Source organism: Heteronotia binoei, chromosome 6, assembly GCF_032191835.1.
Source record: "Heteronotia binoei isolate CCM8104 ecotype False Entrance Well chromosome 6, APGP_CSIRO_Hbin_v1, whole genome shotgun sequence".
Lineage (NCBI taxonomy): Eukaryota > Metazoa > Chordata > Lepidosauria > Squamata > Gekkonidae > Heteronotia > Heteronotia binoei.
The window spans coordinates 59,545,079-59,561,270 of NC_083228.1; the positions used below are offsets into that span (position 1 = coordinate 59,545,079).

Sequence of the window (16,192 nt, forward strand, 5' to 3'; positions counted from 1 at the left end):
CATGAATTTGGGGAGGGGGTGTCGTCCTGAGGTACCCCCAGAAAGCCAGCTAGGGTTCTCGAGGATTAGGGGAAACTTTTCCCCCTTAGCTATTAAAGTCGGCGCCCCGCCCTTCCCTTTAGAAAGTCCCGGGTCTTGAAAAGCATAAACAATACTGCTGGAAAAATGCGAGCCTGGGCGTTGTTTTTTGCAGTCCCTCCCTAACGCAATCACTTCGTCTGCTACAGCACTGTCCTTACACACCGAACCCAAGTCCTTTTCTCGCTGCAGGGGCTTTACTTCCAAATAAAGCTGGCCTAGGCGATGCCAGAGTGAAATGAACTGACGAGCACTGGATGTGTTTAAACCATTTGTCCGGGAAGAAAAGGCTTGTGGGTTTCGGTTAATTTGGAGATCGGCAACCTCATTTCGATTTCAAACCGAAACATCTACAGTACTCAACAGTATGTGGTACTGAAAAGACGCCTGTCCTCCAACAAGTCATGAAGACTCAAACACCCGCTGCGGAGTAGACGGCCTTATTTCTGTAGTTGTATAACTCTCGCTTAGGTCTGACGCTGATCTAAACCACAGCAACGAACCCACGTTTGCCATCCATTGCAAGGAAGGGGAGCCAGCCACTTTCTGGTGCCCCGAAGAATGTCCCTGTCTCATAACACACACGTGTTTTCAAAAATCTGTTTAGGCGGACACACAAGTGTACACACAAACATGATCGCGGAAAGCCCTGGCTTGCTGGTGGAAGGTCTGGGGAAAAGAAGAGTGGGCCTGGTCTGGGGGATTAAAATTTTATCCCCCCCCCCCTTTAATTAAATGTCTGCTCTGAGAAAGCCGATTGTACCCGCGCTAGCGATGGGTCTGGGCACTTGAATGGGGGGGGGAGGGTTGCGGGTAGATTAACCTTTGGGGGGAATGTGGCTGAAAATCCTTACGCCATAATGATAAATCTTTATTGACAAAATATTGACATTGAGATACTTCTTGGAAGTATATAGTGTGTTAGAATTCTAACAAATTAAAACACAAAACACAAAAATATTTACATTCTGGTAAAGAAGACATTAAGGAAACCTTTGTCATTTTTTTTTAGTAGCTCTATAATCTGGAACATCACAATCAGTGCTTGAAATTTGTCCCCCATAAAATTGGGCCGGGATTGCGGTCCTTGCTTGAAAAGAGATCTTCAAGATCCCCGGATCCTTCTGAAATCCTGCCTGGGAAAAGCCCCACCAAAGGGAGCAAGGGGGAGGAGGTGAAGCAAGTACCGACGTGTTAGGAGGATGAGGACTAGTCTCTTTCAATGCCTCTCTCTTTGCAGCAAAGTGATAAGGGTTCCCGCCCCCACCCTAACCCAATCCTTTTTCTTCAAAGGTTTTCCATTTAGGGAAGCAAAAAATATATGTATATAGAATTTTGTTACCGCTACTTCATTGAGTGTTCACAACCACGTTGACGCCAGAAGTTATCATAAAAAGGTTTACAGACTGCACAGTTTCTCGTCAAATAAATTTAAAAAGCACACAGAACCTGCCTCAGAGAAGAAAACCGGGGGGGGGGGGGGTACAATTTATGTCTGCCTGTCTTTAGCAACCGGGTGATCTTTTAAATAAAAAACCCCTCCCCCCCTTCCCTCCCCACAAGTTCTTTTAAAAAGCATGCAAATTCAAGTTTCTGAAACCGGTGTGTAGATTTTGGCTGGGTGTGGAACTTTCTCTCCTAACGACTGAGAGAAAATGAGAATAATTCTTAGTCAGAATAAAAATCCCCTTTATGAAATGCAAAATGTCCTGTTAAGGTAGTCTGTGTAATGTGGCCTATGACTGCGAGTGTCCTTTTTTTTCCCTTTTAAAATTTGGAGTGATTTGATTTTGAGCCTGTCAGTCATCTTGTCCCGGTGGTTTGGCTTTGATTGGCAGATTCCCCCTCCCTCCCCCCCCCTTGTACCAGTGCTGGACCAGCAAGGCCACGGGTGGGACTGACTTCGGGCTGGCCGGCGGCTCCCGCCATCTCTCTCAAGGAGCGCTGCCGGTTCTGTCCCTCGCCCTGCCGCGCCACTCACTTTCCCGGGGGTGTCAGTCAGGACAGGAGGAGCCTCGTCGTGGGGACACTGGCGTGGTCGGTGGGGAAAGTCTGTAAGTGCTGCCAGCCTGGTGGGGTCGGGCTGCTGCTGCGCCTGCAGCTGGTGGGTCGCGAAGGACGGGCCTTAGTCGTCTGACGTGACGTCGATCTCTTCCGGGCTGGCTTGTTTGGTGGCGATTCTCCACCGGTTAATATGATGAGTCCCCTTTTTCTTCTGTTGGGAGTCTGAGCCTTCTTCTTCCAACTTCTGCCGCTTGAACTTTGTCCGTCGGTTCTGAAACCAAACTTTTACCTACGGAGGGGAAATAGAGGCTGCCATTAGCCCCACGCAGGCACTCACAGCGGAAAAACAGCCAGAACCCATTCTCTCCCCCCTCCCCCCCCCCGTTTGGGCGCTTTTCAGTCTGCACTGCGCGTTCGTGGGGGGGGGGTGCAGTGATCTGTAGCTGTAATTCGCTCCGAGAGCGAAGAGCCCGAGGTGAGCTGCGCGATGCAATCCACAGGCATCTGGATTGCAGACAGGCCGCGCGCCCATACACCCAGCAGAAGCGCCTCCGCAGCCCATCTCCCGGGCAGTTTCACCCATTATTTTTACCCGGGCTAAAATCCTTTTTAAAGCTGACAGCGAAGTCAGGTTCTAATCTTATGCGTACTTACCTGGGAGAGTAAATCACAATGAATGTTTAACAGCTTTTCAACGCGAAGGTACGGGATAGCGGAGTGCCTCCCTTTGAAATACGTGGGATATGGGGGGCGGCGGTTTAAGAGGTATTTAAGGTGTTTATTGATCATGAGCTTCCCTTCTTTCCTGTATATACGCTGGTACACGTTCACTTTGAAACTTCCTTTCTAGAAGCGGGCATGTAGCCCAACTCTTATGTTTATTCAGAAGTTGCCCCAGAGTCCATGGGGCTTAATGTCAGGTAAAGACGCCTGCAACATAGAACTGAAGTCTTAGAATCGCAGCCTGTGGGCATAGTTTGTGCCTCTGCGTGTGTGTCTGTGTGTGTGCGAGAGAGAGAGAGAGAGAGAGAGAGAGAGAGAGAGAATTCAAGACAATTAGGGTTACGATCGCTTGCACGCTCACTGGGAAGCAAATTCTACAGAAATCAATGCGATTTCCAGTTCTCTGGGGAAACAATACTAAGATCAAAGCCAACCTCATTGACTTTAGGGGGGGGGTCTAACTACCTGACTAGTCTATGGCTCAGTTATACCGCAGTAATTTGGGGTTTAAATCTAATCCTCGACTTTAAGCACAGTTCTTGGAAATATGTCCCAATTGATTTCAATTTATGACCTACAGCGTTTCACCCCGACTCTAAACTAATTTGTGGCACGCGATTCCACACGAAATCAATACGGTCCAACCCGAAGAAAACCGTTCCGGATCATAGTGTCAATCTATTTAAACTCAAGCACCTTGCCTCAGAGCCGCTGTGAATCGCGTGGGAAAGCGGATTTTTAAATTTAAACGCATGGAAACTGAAGTGGGAATCTAATCAGACCACATAGACTTACTCTAAAACATGGTAGCCATGCGCCATGTAGAGGTGACAGACCCACTCCATTTACTGCAGAGTAGTCCTATTAAGGTCGGCACGTGTGCTTGAAAGACAGGGCTGTATCTCTAGCCTGTTTTGGATAGTATCCGGTCCTAAACACCTTTACTTAGAAACAAGTCCTGTTGATTTAAATTGAACTTGCTCCCAGAGAAGTTTGCTTAGCCTCACGGTTTTTGACGAGTTTTCTTGCAAAAGAGTCCTGTTGATTAGGGTTACTGCTTCTCCATTCTACGTTATTAGAATCGGGAGGATGTGCAATTCTTTTCCTACAAGTGCTCAAGTTATCCCACTTTCTGAATACCCAAACCTTGAGCGTGCCTATTCATACCTTGTGATGTATTTTGAAAGAAACAGGCTGAATGCCCGCGGGTCAAAAAGCACAGACTTATTGCACGTGTGGTTTGCCAGCGTCTCACATAGGATTAATCTGCGGCAAACATGCTCACACAATTAATATGCATAGTTATGCATGGTAACATAGACTGCTTATATTCCGCCATAAAAGTAAATACCTTCAGCCGCGCTATCCGCCTAGAGTGTAGGAATATACGCAGTGTAGTCACGTTATCCTCCCAGTCCTATATCTCACGTAGGTACGAATCGCGTGTGCCCCTTATTACTCATACAGCTGCATCAGTCTGTTCCATCTAGTGCCGAATCTCACATAGGATTTTGTGTCAGCATGCACACATACCTGTTCTTTTAACATGTCTGAGTTTCATGTTAATTATAACCTATTTGGGGGGAGGACCACTGGCTTCCGTATATATACCAGTTTATGAATTCTACAGTCAGTTTCAGTTTTCTGTACCTATCCCACATCTGTCACTCTTATTTCTAAAAATAAAAGCAATAGCCCCAAAATCCAAACGTTGCATGTTTAACTCCGATTCATTTTCACATATCCAATGTAATGTAATTTCAGCGTCTAGATTGTTGGTATCCCAGTTACAAAATGATTAGTTCACATTCAAACCTTCTGAACCGGTTTTTAAAGCCGCTTAAACAATTAAGAAGTGGGCGGGGGCTTCTAAATTTTCCTAAAGAGCTCTTTCTGGTTCCAGGTTAACTTAGAAAAATCTTGTTCAGGGTAGAGGAGGGAACTATTCATAATTAAAAATAATCAAAGGCTGGAAAGTGAAGAGCTCTAAAATGGAACTGGGGGGGGGGGGGGTGTTTCATTCAATTAATTAAGTAGCAGGTTCGAATTCTGCCTGCTGCCACCTCTTGTGTACCCCAGCGCCTCGAACTGAAAGAGACATTTTCCCAGCAATGGTTTGAGGGATGTGATCCGACATTCTAAACGGGGAAACCCTTCAAGTACTTCGGGAGGAGAAAGGGAGACGGAGAAGTCCCTGTGAATTTGCGTTGGGTCGCCAAAATCTGAATTAAACATAACCAGCTGACCCTGTCAGTCATTTAATTACAGATCTTATTGATCTCGAAATTATCTCCAAAGAGAGAGGCGCGCGCGCGCACACACACTCCTTGTGACCAAAAGTAAACAGGGGTGTTTTTTTTAAAGCAATTTCTGTTCTGATTCGGCCTGAAAATGTCTGATAAAGGCCTTGCACCGAAAGGGGAGGGGACCGCAAATCCGAAAACGGGACTGGTTTAATCATCTACTTTAACCCGCTTCGCTGCCCCTTCAGAAGCCGTTGGCTGCCAAACGCCCCTTTCCCCCCATCTCGGCGGCATTTTCATATTCACCCCAAGTCTCCCATTTAAAGCGCTGAGCAGGGAACAACGCGGGGAGTTTAATTCGCTTTTCAATGTGCTAATTGAGGGGGAGGACGGTTCACTTCTCCCCGCCGATCTCCAAAGGGGAGGCCGGGGGCCTGACACCGCCACAATAGACCCCGACTAGCCTCGGAATCAAAACGGCACAAAGACCACCTTAAATACTGCTTTTGCCGGTGGAAATCAGCCTGTGACCAGCCCCTTGTTCCGCGAACCTCATCAAAGTGGCGATCCATTTACTGGTGTTTTGTTAGGAGAGACATTTAAAACAAAAGCTCCAACCTCTTTAATGCTTCCCCCCCCCCCCTCCGCCCCAAAGAAAGGCAGGAAAGGAGGGGGAACGGGGGGGAAAGTGTTACAACTTAATCCGACCAAAGAACGTTACTGTTTACTGAGAACTTTGAACTAAGCCGTGCCTATCTTTCTCCCCCCCCACCCCCAAAAAAGACAGAGTCAGGTCTGGAAGCACAGGGCATCCGTAACCTCCCCAACTTCCTGGAAACAAATAAATACATTTTCAGAAAATCGAGAGATACTACCAAGAAGTCCTAACAACAACAATCTTAAAATCTACAGCCAAACCAACCATCTGGTTCTAAACTGGCGGGGGCCCACACAGAGAGCAGCTGGACAACCTAACAAACGTTGCTTAAAAACGAATTCGATCCATCTCTCTCTCTCTCTCTCTCTCTCTCACACACACACACACACAGAGGCACTAGTAAGGTTAATACAATGGAACATTCTCTCTGGCACACTCTTCAAGACACCGAGCGCAGTCTCTCTCCTCTGGACAATTGTCAAACAACGCCATTCTTCCAATCGGATTGCCTTCCTCGCCATCTTTTTGATGCAGCCCCCCCCCCCTTCTCCCCCTCCTCATCCTTATCATTGTATTCCACTGGCACGATTTGCTGGAGGGTCAGTGGGACACCAGCGCTTGGCATCAGCAAAACAGCAAGTCTTTCAGGAAATATACAAACAACCCGATACACAACTCAGTCAAACCCGATTAAAGGCAGTGTAGCCTCTGATGCCGTACATCTTGGACAATGGCGCTGAAATGCACGGAACTCCGCTTGCAGAGAAGCGCGTCTAGAATATCTCGGTGGAACCTGACGAGGGGACTGGAAATGCTTTTGCTTACAGTCACGTTCCGGAGGAATCAACAGAGCTCACATCGAGATATTCGAGATCAGGCTGTGAAGTAACTTAAATGCAATCACTTGTGTGTATATCAAGGGGAAAGGAATATATATCCTTCGGAATAAAAATGTCTAAAACAAAGAGGGGGGGGGGGTTGATCTTCCAGCTTTTCTCCTGGATTCACCTTGTCTTTAGTTTTCCTTTAACCGCTTGCGGTGCTGGTGCTCTGGAAAAAGCCATTCCAGCAGCTTCTTCCTTTCCCCAGCCCGATTTGGCCCCTAATTAAAGCCAACAGCTCGTTGCACGCCGACTCTCTCCCCCACCCCCAGAAACTGGCAGGTGATCCAGCCCCCCAAACCGAACGAACCGCTTCGCGGACAAAAAGCCATTTATTATTTTGAAACTCGTCAAATGAAAACGGAGGTCGTTAAAAACCAAAGCGAACTTCAGGTCCAGTTGGCTTCTCGTCGCCTCGAGTGCCGCCGGACCCAGGAGCCCCTTCAGCAGTCGAGCTCCCCCTCTTGGAGATTCTCTCACTCGAGGGACTGAGCTCGGCTGCACAAGCGGGGCGGAGGGGGGGGGGGGATATTTTTTTTTTTTCAAACGACACGTCGAAAGATCAACTCGAAGTGCTGTGCGTAAAACACTCCAGCAGGGCCGTTTCTCAGAATGAAAGGCCCGTCTTTGTGCTGAATGGCCCCATGCTTTTTCGGGGGGGGGGAGTTGCCCCAGGAACCCGCCTGGTGTCCTCCCAGGCCCCTTTCTCGGGCAAACCGGCATTTCCCGGAGGGAGGGAGGCCTGTTCAGGGAGCCCCACACACGCCGGCTGGGGGAGGCTGCTGCGGCCTGGCTGGCTCCCGCGTGGCAGAGGAGCCGCTGGCTCGCCTTACCTGAGTTTCCGTGAGGCTGAGGCTGTGCGCCAGCTGCTTCCTCTCGGCCCCGACGACGTAGTGATTTTTCTCAAAGGCGTGCTCCAGTCTCAGCAGCTGGGATGGGGAGAAGGCGGTGCGGATCCGCTTCGGTTTCCTGGCTAGTGCATTGTGCAAGAGGAAGCTCTCCGGACTGGTTTCGTTGCCTGCATCGCGGGACAGAAGACAGACACGCACATCAGCCGCCAAGTCTCCCGAACAGGGGGCCGAAAGAAGGGACTTTCCCGATTATCGGAAACTCCTCTCTGGCACCTTAAATTGAGGGGGGAACAGACCCAGGGGGTCCAACGGTGTGCTTACTCTCTCCCAGGAAGCCAGGGGAAGAAGCAAACGTGCTGTGAGCAAAGAGGAGGAAACGAATAACATTCATTCGCATAAAATTGTCCCAGTGAAAGAAAGTGCCACGTCGGTTGTTTCTTTTCATTTAGGGCTCTTGGGAGGAGTGTGTATCTATGCAGGTGTGAGTGTGTCAAATTAAGTTTAGAGGTACCCTGAATGGACTCCAGGTTCTTTGAGGGGGAGGGGGCATTTCAATAAGGAAAACAACGAATTAATTCACCAACAGCCTGGGTAACTTAATCCGCTCAAGATCCAGCGGGGCGCCCCAGGGGACCGGTCCCAGGCTTGGCGGAGAGGACTGAGATCGGTGGCTGATCGCTGTTGCACCGATCCACTCCCACCGTGCCCTGGCCAGACCCTTCTCGTACAAGAAAACCAAAACAACACAGCCAGAAAATATCAGCAACGACAACAGCGTAGGGCTGCGTCTGCGGTTACTTTTGCAGTTGTAGTTTATGTTTAGGCTCCGTGCAATTTCACGAAATAACAAGCAGCAGCAGCAACCGGCGGATCGAAAGAAAGCCTTCTCCAATAAATTGAATTTGAACTTGAGAGAGAGACCCTCCAGGTCACACACACACACCAGAGAGAGAGTCCTCCGTGGCTCTCCTAACTCGTCAATTACTGGAAACTTCGCAAACTCTGGCCTTTCAAATCTCTCTCCTCCCCCCCCCCCGTCCCATTCCCTGAAATCGCTCTGCCTTTTTCGTGCTTTCGCTCTTTCACCGGGAGGCTGCTCTTTCAATCAGGCCGGGCCAACTGCAGCAAGCAAAGCCCTTCTTTGCGCCGGTGCCCTTCAACAAGCTGTTCTTGACCGGGAATGACTGAGCAAACGAAACCCCTAATTTCCCATCGAGAGCCTGATCATAATAACAGCGGTGGCGACGACGAGCATTCACTCGCTGCCTCCTCCCCCTTTCTTTGGAAACGATTCCCAGGGCCCAGTTTAAAAGAAATGAGGGATCACGACAGTGCGCGCGCCTGTGTACGTGGAGTGCAGATTCTTGAAATGTTTAATTAAAAAAGACGAGAATAAGGAATTCTTCATCTAATTTTAAATGCTGGGGATTGAAACATCAAGCCCTCTCTCATGCTCTCTCTCTCTAGCACACACACGGAAGGACAAATGTTCTACGATTGATTGGCAGGGAGGCGATCCCCTTGATTGATTGTTGGCCGTATTTTCCTATCATCCTTCAAATGGCTTTTAAGCGTTTGGCCTCTCCAAAGGCTGGGAGCGAATACATTCTTTCTCGCCAAATTGCTCCCTCTCGCACCTGTGCTGAAAAGGGGCGAGTGGTCAAGGCGTTTGAGGCAGCCACCTCACTCTCCGCCTGTCTTGTGGGGGGGGTGAAATGGGGAAAGGAAGGAGGAGGTCCCCGGCGTCCCCCAAACAAATAGTTTCGAAATCTTTCCAACGTTTTCTGGAGACCTTCCAAATTTAGAGAGGAGGGGGGAGGGGAGGAAGAACACGAAAAAGGATCGCAGCTCGGACCATTATCTGCAGCGCGACCCGAGCAGTAAACCCCATTCTCTCCAATGGAATTACTCTTCAGTAAATTCCCATTGATCTGAAAAGGAGGACAGCAGTTTTGGAAGCGTATCAATCGCGACCCTTGCAATCAGATTGACGTCCAAGTTTTTGTTGTTGTTTTTTTCAAGTAGCAAAGCGTGCAAAATATATTTTTTTCTTTTAAAAAACGGGAAATGTTAGCAATGCTCCTTAGCCTTGTTTCCTGAGCTAATTCACAGCTGCCCAGAGATAGCAGAAATCTTTGGTTGTACATTTTTCCCAGTCAAGAAAAAAAAAATTAAACTCCATACGCGTTGGGCGTATTTTAAAGACTAAATTCATCCGAGAGACTTCGTTGTTGTTGTTTTTAAATTGGGTCAATATATTTGCAACAAAACCACCCATATTTCTGTCCTCCTCGAGGGGATCTGCTCTTTTAACAATTACAGTATTTGTTTGAATTATCCCTAGCAAGAAATTTGGTTGCCAGTTTCCTTGAAGGGGGGTGGCGCTGACATCCCGTTGATCCCGTAGCCAGGACAGAGGATCCGGTTTCCTAGCGAGGGAAGACCCAACCCGAAATCCAACTGCTCCGTATTGCTCTTCTGACAGTGAGATGGGGAGGCAGACAATTGATCAAAAACCTTCTAAACAAAAACTTTGTCCGCTCGCCCAGTCTCTTCGACTGAAACTAGTTAACACCTGGGAAAAGACCCCCCTCTCCCCACATCCCCCCCCCCCCACAAGCGCCAGGCTAGGATTCCCTGGAGTAGCCCCGTCGGTTAACCCCAATGCAGACTCTTGAAGCAAGAGGCTTTGGCGACGGTGCGGAGACAGCTGCCCCCTCATTCCACACCCTCCTCCCAATTCTATTTTCTTTCTCCCCCCCCCCCACCCGCAGACAAACGCCTTTGGGGGGGTCCCTTCTTCTCTTCCGTTTTTTTTTTTGCGCTGGGGGGAGTTTGGCTGCCCGGCCCCCCCGCGCCCCTCCCGAGGGATGCCGCCGGCCGCCCCTTACCTTGGAAGCGGTGGCCCAGGTAGCGGTAGCGGTGGATGAGCCAGGGGTAGAAGGTGGAGGGGTCCCTTTGCTGCGAGGCGAAGAGGGGGTGCGGAGAGTGCGAGGAGGGCAGCGGGTGGGCGGCCAGGGCGTGGGGCGGGGGCACGGGGTGCACGGGCACGGCGGCCGGGTTGGGCGGGTGCGAGACGGCCTCGGCGAAGACCAAGTCCGGGTTGGAATAGACGCCGCGGCCGCCGGCGTGGAAGCCGTTGAGGAAAGGGTTCATGGGGCTGGAGTTGGCGTAGCTGAGCGCCGCCGGCCGGATGGGCTCCTCGGCTCGGGAGGCGGGCAAGGCCGGGCTGTCTTTGGCCACCAGCGACTCGATGGTGAAGCAGCGCTTGGGGGTGGGCTGGAACATCCTGGCGGCGGGCGCCCCCCAGGCCCGGGCGCGGCTGCTGCTAGTGGCGGCGGTGGGGCTCCGGGCGAGAGATCCACGGGGCAGAGCCTGGCCGCTGGGCGAGCGGGGGCTGCAGGCGCGCTGGCCGGCCACATAAAGGGGCCCGCGCCCGGGTGGGAGGCGCGCTCCGCAGCAGCTGCCTCCGCCGCCAGCCAAGTTGCGCCGCGAAGTTGTGGCCGGGCCCCCTCCGGCTCGTCCGCTCTCGGCTCCTCTCGGCGCCCCTGCTACGTCCCGCGGCAATCCATGGAGGCGCTGCGCTCCCCGCGCCCGGAGTGGTGCGAACGAGTTGTTAGTTCATGAGCCTAATTAGCGCCAGGATCACATAAACAGCTTCCTCTGAAGCCTGGTAAATGGCTTGATGATTGGTCGCTATTACTCGCCTTGAGGTTGAAGGGGGAGACTCTTTAAAGTGCGTCAGAGGGGAGAGGCGAACTTCTGGCCGGCGCGATCCTGGAGGGATGGATCCAGGCCCGGACTGGAACGGACTCTGCCGCTGTGCAGTGGCGCTGCCAGCCGGGCAGGCACAGGCTGGCGACTCAACAGAGGCAGACGGAGAAAGAGGCGGCAGCAGCCAGAGGTCCCGAGAGCTGCCCAGGCGAGTCCCGCCACGATTCAGGTAGGAGCGGAGGAGGAGGAGCTGCGAAGGGGCGACTCATGCTGGGGCTGACCCGGGAGGGAGGGGGGACGCAGCTCAGCCGCCCCGGCTGCAGAGGAAATCTGGTTCTGCCAGTGGAGTCGTTGTCGTGATCGATTCCCCCTTGCCGGGGGACCGTAGGAGTTCGCCTCGCCCCCTCCAGACGCCTCTCTCAAGCCCGCCCTCCAGGGTGCCGGCAGCCCCCAAAGCGGTTCTCAGTCATCGGGGCGGGGGGGCGTCACTTGCCCTTTCCGAAAGTCAGGTCACCAGAGTCCCTGATCCCGACGACTTCTCTCCGCACAACTGGGGCGGGGCGGGGGGGGGGGAGCTTTCAATGTTTTCTCGCGCTCTTCTGGCCAGCACAAATTGGGGGGAGGGTGGAGAGCTTCGCAGCAGCGACGTGCTTTGCGCCCAGCTGAGGCTCTTGCGAGGGGACGGGCGGCTCGCCCGCGGATCCGGCCTTGTCCGTGTTTTCGAGATTGCCGTGGAGTTCGGGGACGAGTTTTAGGGCCGAGTCCTCCGGCTCCCATTGGCTGCCGCTGTCGAATAATTATGATCACATCCTAATACTCCTGGCTGCTGCTTACTGTTTATTGGTAGTTAAGGATCTATTATCTATTCATCAGGCTCCTATTTTTACCAATTACACGCTTCTAAAGTGAAGTACCAGCAGGTATTTTTCACGTTTACAATTAATGATTAAAAAAAACCCTGGCGTCTTTTAAATCGGTGTGATTTATTCTGTAAGATGACGAACTGCTCCTGTCAGCGCATTTGTACTTGATACAAGGGAAGGGGGGGGGGGGAACCTTTATTTCCAAATATTTTAACTTTCCCCCTTCTCGTCTGTCCCTATATCTCCCCTTTTCTCCTTTACAATGTGATGAATTCTAGTCTAGTAGAGTTTTTAAAAAGAAGAAATGTAAGAGCACAGGCATATAAATATAACTACATTTTCCTTATCCGCTGATGAGGCCTTTACTATTTATTTACTTACTCGAAAGTGTTAAACTGGCAGCCACAGGAAAGGGAAAACCAGGGCCTAAGTGGACTGACAGAAAATTTGGTGTGTGACCCCATCAATTTCCTCCTCATATTCAGAAAATACAATATTTTCTGTAGAAAGTGGTCCTTTTGAATACATAATCATATTACACACACATGCAGCAAATATATGCCTACTTATACTCAGAGGCCTAGAATTTGCATAGCAGTTAAATTTGTATTAGGCTTGCTATTAATTATGCAAAAATCTTTCCCCCTCAAGTCCAGGAAGAGGGAAGAGTGGGGACAGATAAGGAAAGCTTTCAGACCCGTCGATATGTTATATATATGTAGGAGGGCAGGTGTGCGTGCGTGTGCCCCTGTGCATGATCGTGTTCTCAAAGCTGTCTTGATTCCCTGCCTTCTGTTGTCCCAGATTACTCTCATTGCTATTATTAATACCGCAGTATCACGCAAGAAAACAAACGGTCTCCCTCCTCCGCACTAAACCACAAGGTTCAGCTCGGTTTCCCATAACGGATCTTTTATTTGCTCTAAACTGAATTTAAGCGGACATTATAAAAAAAAAAGATCGTCCTCTTCTCTATATCCCAATAATATATATCTGGTTCGCTATCTGAATCTTCTCCCCCCCCCCACCCCAATTTTGCCTCTGTCTTAAAGAATGACGCTGCAGCATAAAACAGTGGGTTTCTTCTCCCTGTCTCAGTCCTAACTAAATGGAGACCATCAGCTAAGGGGAAGAGAAAAGCTTGGGAGTATACAATTGTTCGAAATACAAGCAATAGAAATAGCACAGTTAAACCGGGGTCATGTTTGAGTGCTGGAATGTCCTACAGCCCAACTCATTCGCTTTCTTCGAATTGTGGATTTCCTCGGCTGGGGGGGGGGGGGGGTCCCCGTGCTTGCCTGCAATCCTAAGCAGGCTGGGGCTGTTCAGTGTGGCTGCGGTCACTCACACCAGAGCTCCACGAGCATTTACAAATAGATCGCCAAGCCACAGATCTAAGCACGCTTTACTCTGGTCCATTTCTTTATTGAAACCAAGGGGATATTCTAGCAGGTTAATTTTGCAATTTTAGGTGCCGGGCGCAAAGTTAGACCCAATCACCTATTCCCTGCCTGTCAAGGTTCCCCAGTGGTCGTGACCATAGGGAAATACAATGGCAGGCTGGGGGGAGGTTGAAGCCTTCCCTATTGCTTTTAAGGGGAAAGAATCTCCATTATGTCAAGAGCCCCATTCGCGGGCTTCCACCACCACCGTCTTCGCGTGTCCTCCCGCAACTTGCTTTCAGCAGGTCTTTCAAGGCAGAGGCAACGGGGGGGGGGGGCTCCCTGGACGAACAAAGGGGTAGAAAGCCTTGACCCCACCCCCCATCCAGCGGCCGAACTCTCTGCCTTCCCGCCGGTCCCTCCTGGCCCCGTCTGGGGGGGCTCCGGGTTTCTGGTTGGGTGGAAACCGCCGGGAGATAATGAAGGGGCTGAAATGCAGAAGCGAGCGCCGCAAGCTCGGCAAATAGATTTAGGCGTGCCTCAAGCCCCCTTTCAAGGCAGCTCCGCCGGCCGAAGCGAGAGTGGTTCGTGAGGCCGGACCGGGCCTCTCCGCGGAGACTGCGAGGCAGCTGAGACGCCAGCCAGCCCTGGGCCGTGCCCGGGAATAAAAGGGACGGGTTACTGATTACGGGAAGGCCGGGGGCGGCCGGGCTGCAAGGGGGACGCGCGGCACCGGGGCGGAAAGCCAGGCAGGGCCGCTCAGGCAAGCCACTTTCTCCAGGCACCCCACGCAGGTGGAGCCTTACACGACGCAGCCTCCAGGAGCGCACAGCCCCCTACCGCCCCAACCCCATCCCCATCCGCTCCACCTGAGGAGGTGTCATAAGGAGGAGGAGGAGCAGCTACATGAAATCCCGAAGTCACTGCGGTTTTGCACCTCGATTGGGGACATCAGCGAGTGTAAAGGAAGAAGAAGAAGAAGAAGATATTGGATTTATATCCCGCCCTCCACTCCGAAGCGTCTCCCAGCGGTTCACAATCTCCTTTACCATCCTCCCCCACAACAGACACCCTGTGAGGTGGATGGGGCTGAGAGAGCTCTTGCAGCACCTGCCCTTTCAAGGACGACTCCTGCAAGAGCCATGGCTGACCCAAAGCCATGCTAGCAGGTGCAAGTGGAGGAGTGGGGAATCAAACTCGATTCTCCCAGCTAAGAATCCGCACACTTAACCACTACACCACACTGGCTCTACACCACACTTAACCACTACACCAAACGGGGTTCAAGGAAGTTCCCAGGCGGCATTGGGAAATGTTCTCCCCTCCCGGATGTCCGGGAATGCGGGCCCTCCAGTCTCGAGCACGTGTGTCAGCTTCAGGGTCTGTCCCCCAATTTGTTTGAAGGGAGGCACAGCAGAGAAGGGGACGCGTTTTCCCCGTTCTCCCCTCGAATAAGGAAGGGTAAATCTCGAGGGCGAGGGGACCCTTTCCAGAGCTGCTGAGTGTTGGGGAGAGGGGCTGGGGTGGGGGAAGGTGGTAGTCCAAACTTTGTGCTGCTGATCCCGGTTTTGCTGCAGGAAGGTCGAACCTTCCAGCACCACCCTAAGCAGAGTAACGCTCCCCAAAGGAGGTAGAAGAGCCCCACTCTGTTTAGGATTGCCTTGTTGAAGCGAAGTCCTCGGGCTTCACCCAAAGCTGCCCCTTATTGAGGCCAATGAGTCGTAAAACGGCCCAGGCCATGAGCTTCGGTAAGACTGTGCATTAGAGAGGAGAAGGAGTGGTGGATCCTGGGACATTTGCCGGGTGTGTTCTGGCTGGGTTCCGAAGCTGGCTGTGGATTTCGGAGCCTAAACATAATACCCGCCGGTTTCGATCGGGCTGACTTGCGACCAGGTTTGTGGGCTTTAACACTCGCTGGGAGTCAAACCACAAGCACTGGAATCGGTTTGGACTCCGTTCTTCCACACGTCTGCCCGCCTCGCCCCGCGTTTTCACAGTGGGGAGTCAGTCTATTTTCGTCCCATGTGCCTTGGATTGTAGCCCGTGATTAACCCGGCACAAAACCAGGATAGTTCAATTGCATCCAACCGCATCCCTGGTGGATCGGAGGGGTGGTGTAGTCAGAGCTTGGATTAATCGGCCTTGTGATTTCCTGTCACAACATCCTAGGAAGGGAAATTCAGATAATGGCTACACGTTAGACGGGCCAAACCCCGAACTCTTTAAGGCTTTAATCAGCCATTTGCTGAAACTTTAGTCTGGGTTGGCGCTGCGGAGAGCATAGTTTGGGCTGCTCGGGCTGCCCAGCGTATTTAAGATGCTTCAAACTATTTTCCGAATTTAGCTTTGGCCTCGGTTTTTATTTTGATCCAGAGTTTCAAATGTGGTTCAAATCTCTTTGAGAACAGACGCCTGCCTCTATTTATAAACCATCTCCCTCAAATGTTGTATGGAAATTCTTCATTCGCATCATTTTGAAAAGACACACCCTAAATATTAATATATCCAGTTTTGACAGGGTGGATAAAATATCCTTATTTAAAAAATATTCAAAAATGCTGTGGCTAATTCGTATGATTTTATCGATGAACTTGGACTTTATATATTTCCAACACGCGAGTACATTAGGAAATGTTTTATTTTTAAGGGTGTAACATTAAATAGGAGACTGTAAAAAGTGTTTTCTGACCAATTCGTCTTTCAACCTTTAACAAAATGTATGTGTATGCAGTGCCGCCTAGTGGATAATGTCTGGAAAACTCGATCATAAATCTCTTTAATTGTCATAGACAGGA

At 51.0% G+C, this 16,192-nt stretch overlaps 1 protein-coding gene across 2 annotated transcripts; it reads right to left on the minus strand.

Annotated features, from left to right (window-relative positions):
- Positions 1-928: 928 nt before the first annotated feature.
- On the minus strand, positions 929-10,762 carry EMX2 (empty spiracles homeobox 2). Of its 2 annotated transcripts, XM_060241544.1 has the most exons (3): positions 10,330-10,762; positions 7,421-7,605; positions 929-2,371 (listed from the first exon to the last, which is right to left on the minus strand). In XM_060241544.1, the coding sequence occupies exons 1-3, from the start codon at positions 10,724-10,726 to the stop codon at positions 2,204-2,206; spliced, it is 750 nt and encodes a 249-aa protein (XP_060097527.1). In that variant the 5' UTR covers positions 10,727-10,762; the 3' UTR covers positions 929-2,203. The 2 variants fall into 2 exon arrangements, with proteins under 2 accessions (XP_060097527.1, XP_060097528.1); XM_060241545.1 differs by lacking the exon at positions 7,421-7,605 and having other exon boundaries at positions 2,268-2,371.
- Positions 10,763-16,192: the final 5,430 nt, after the last annotated feature.

What these genes read in the sequence shown, in the direction of transcription:
- EMX2 (XM_060241544.1), bottom strand. Translation starts at nt 10,726, where the DNA reads ATGTTCCAGCCCACCCCCAAGCGCTGCTTCACCATCGAGTCGCTGGTG. An exon ending in CCTGGGCCACCGCTTCCAAG is followed by an intron (nt 7,606 to 10,329) that starts GTAAGGGGCGGC and finishes CCCGCGATGCAG; the next exon opens with GCAACGAAACCAGTCCGGAG. An exon ending in TCAGCCTCACGGAAACTCAG is followed by an intron (nt 2,372 to 7,420) that starts GTAAGGCGAGCC and finishes TCCCCTCCGTAG; the next exon opens with GTAAAAGTTTGGTTTCAGAA.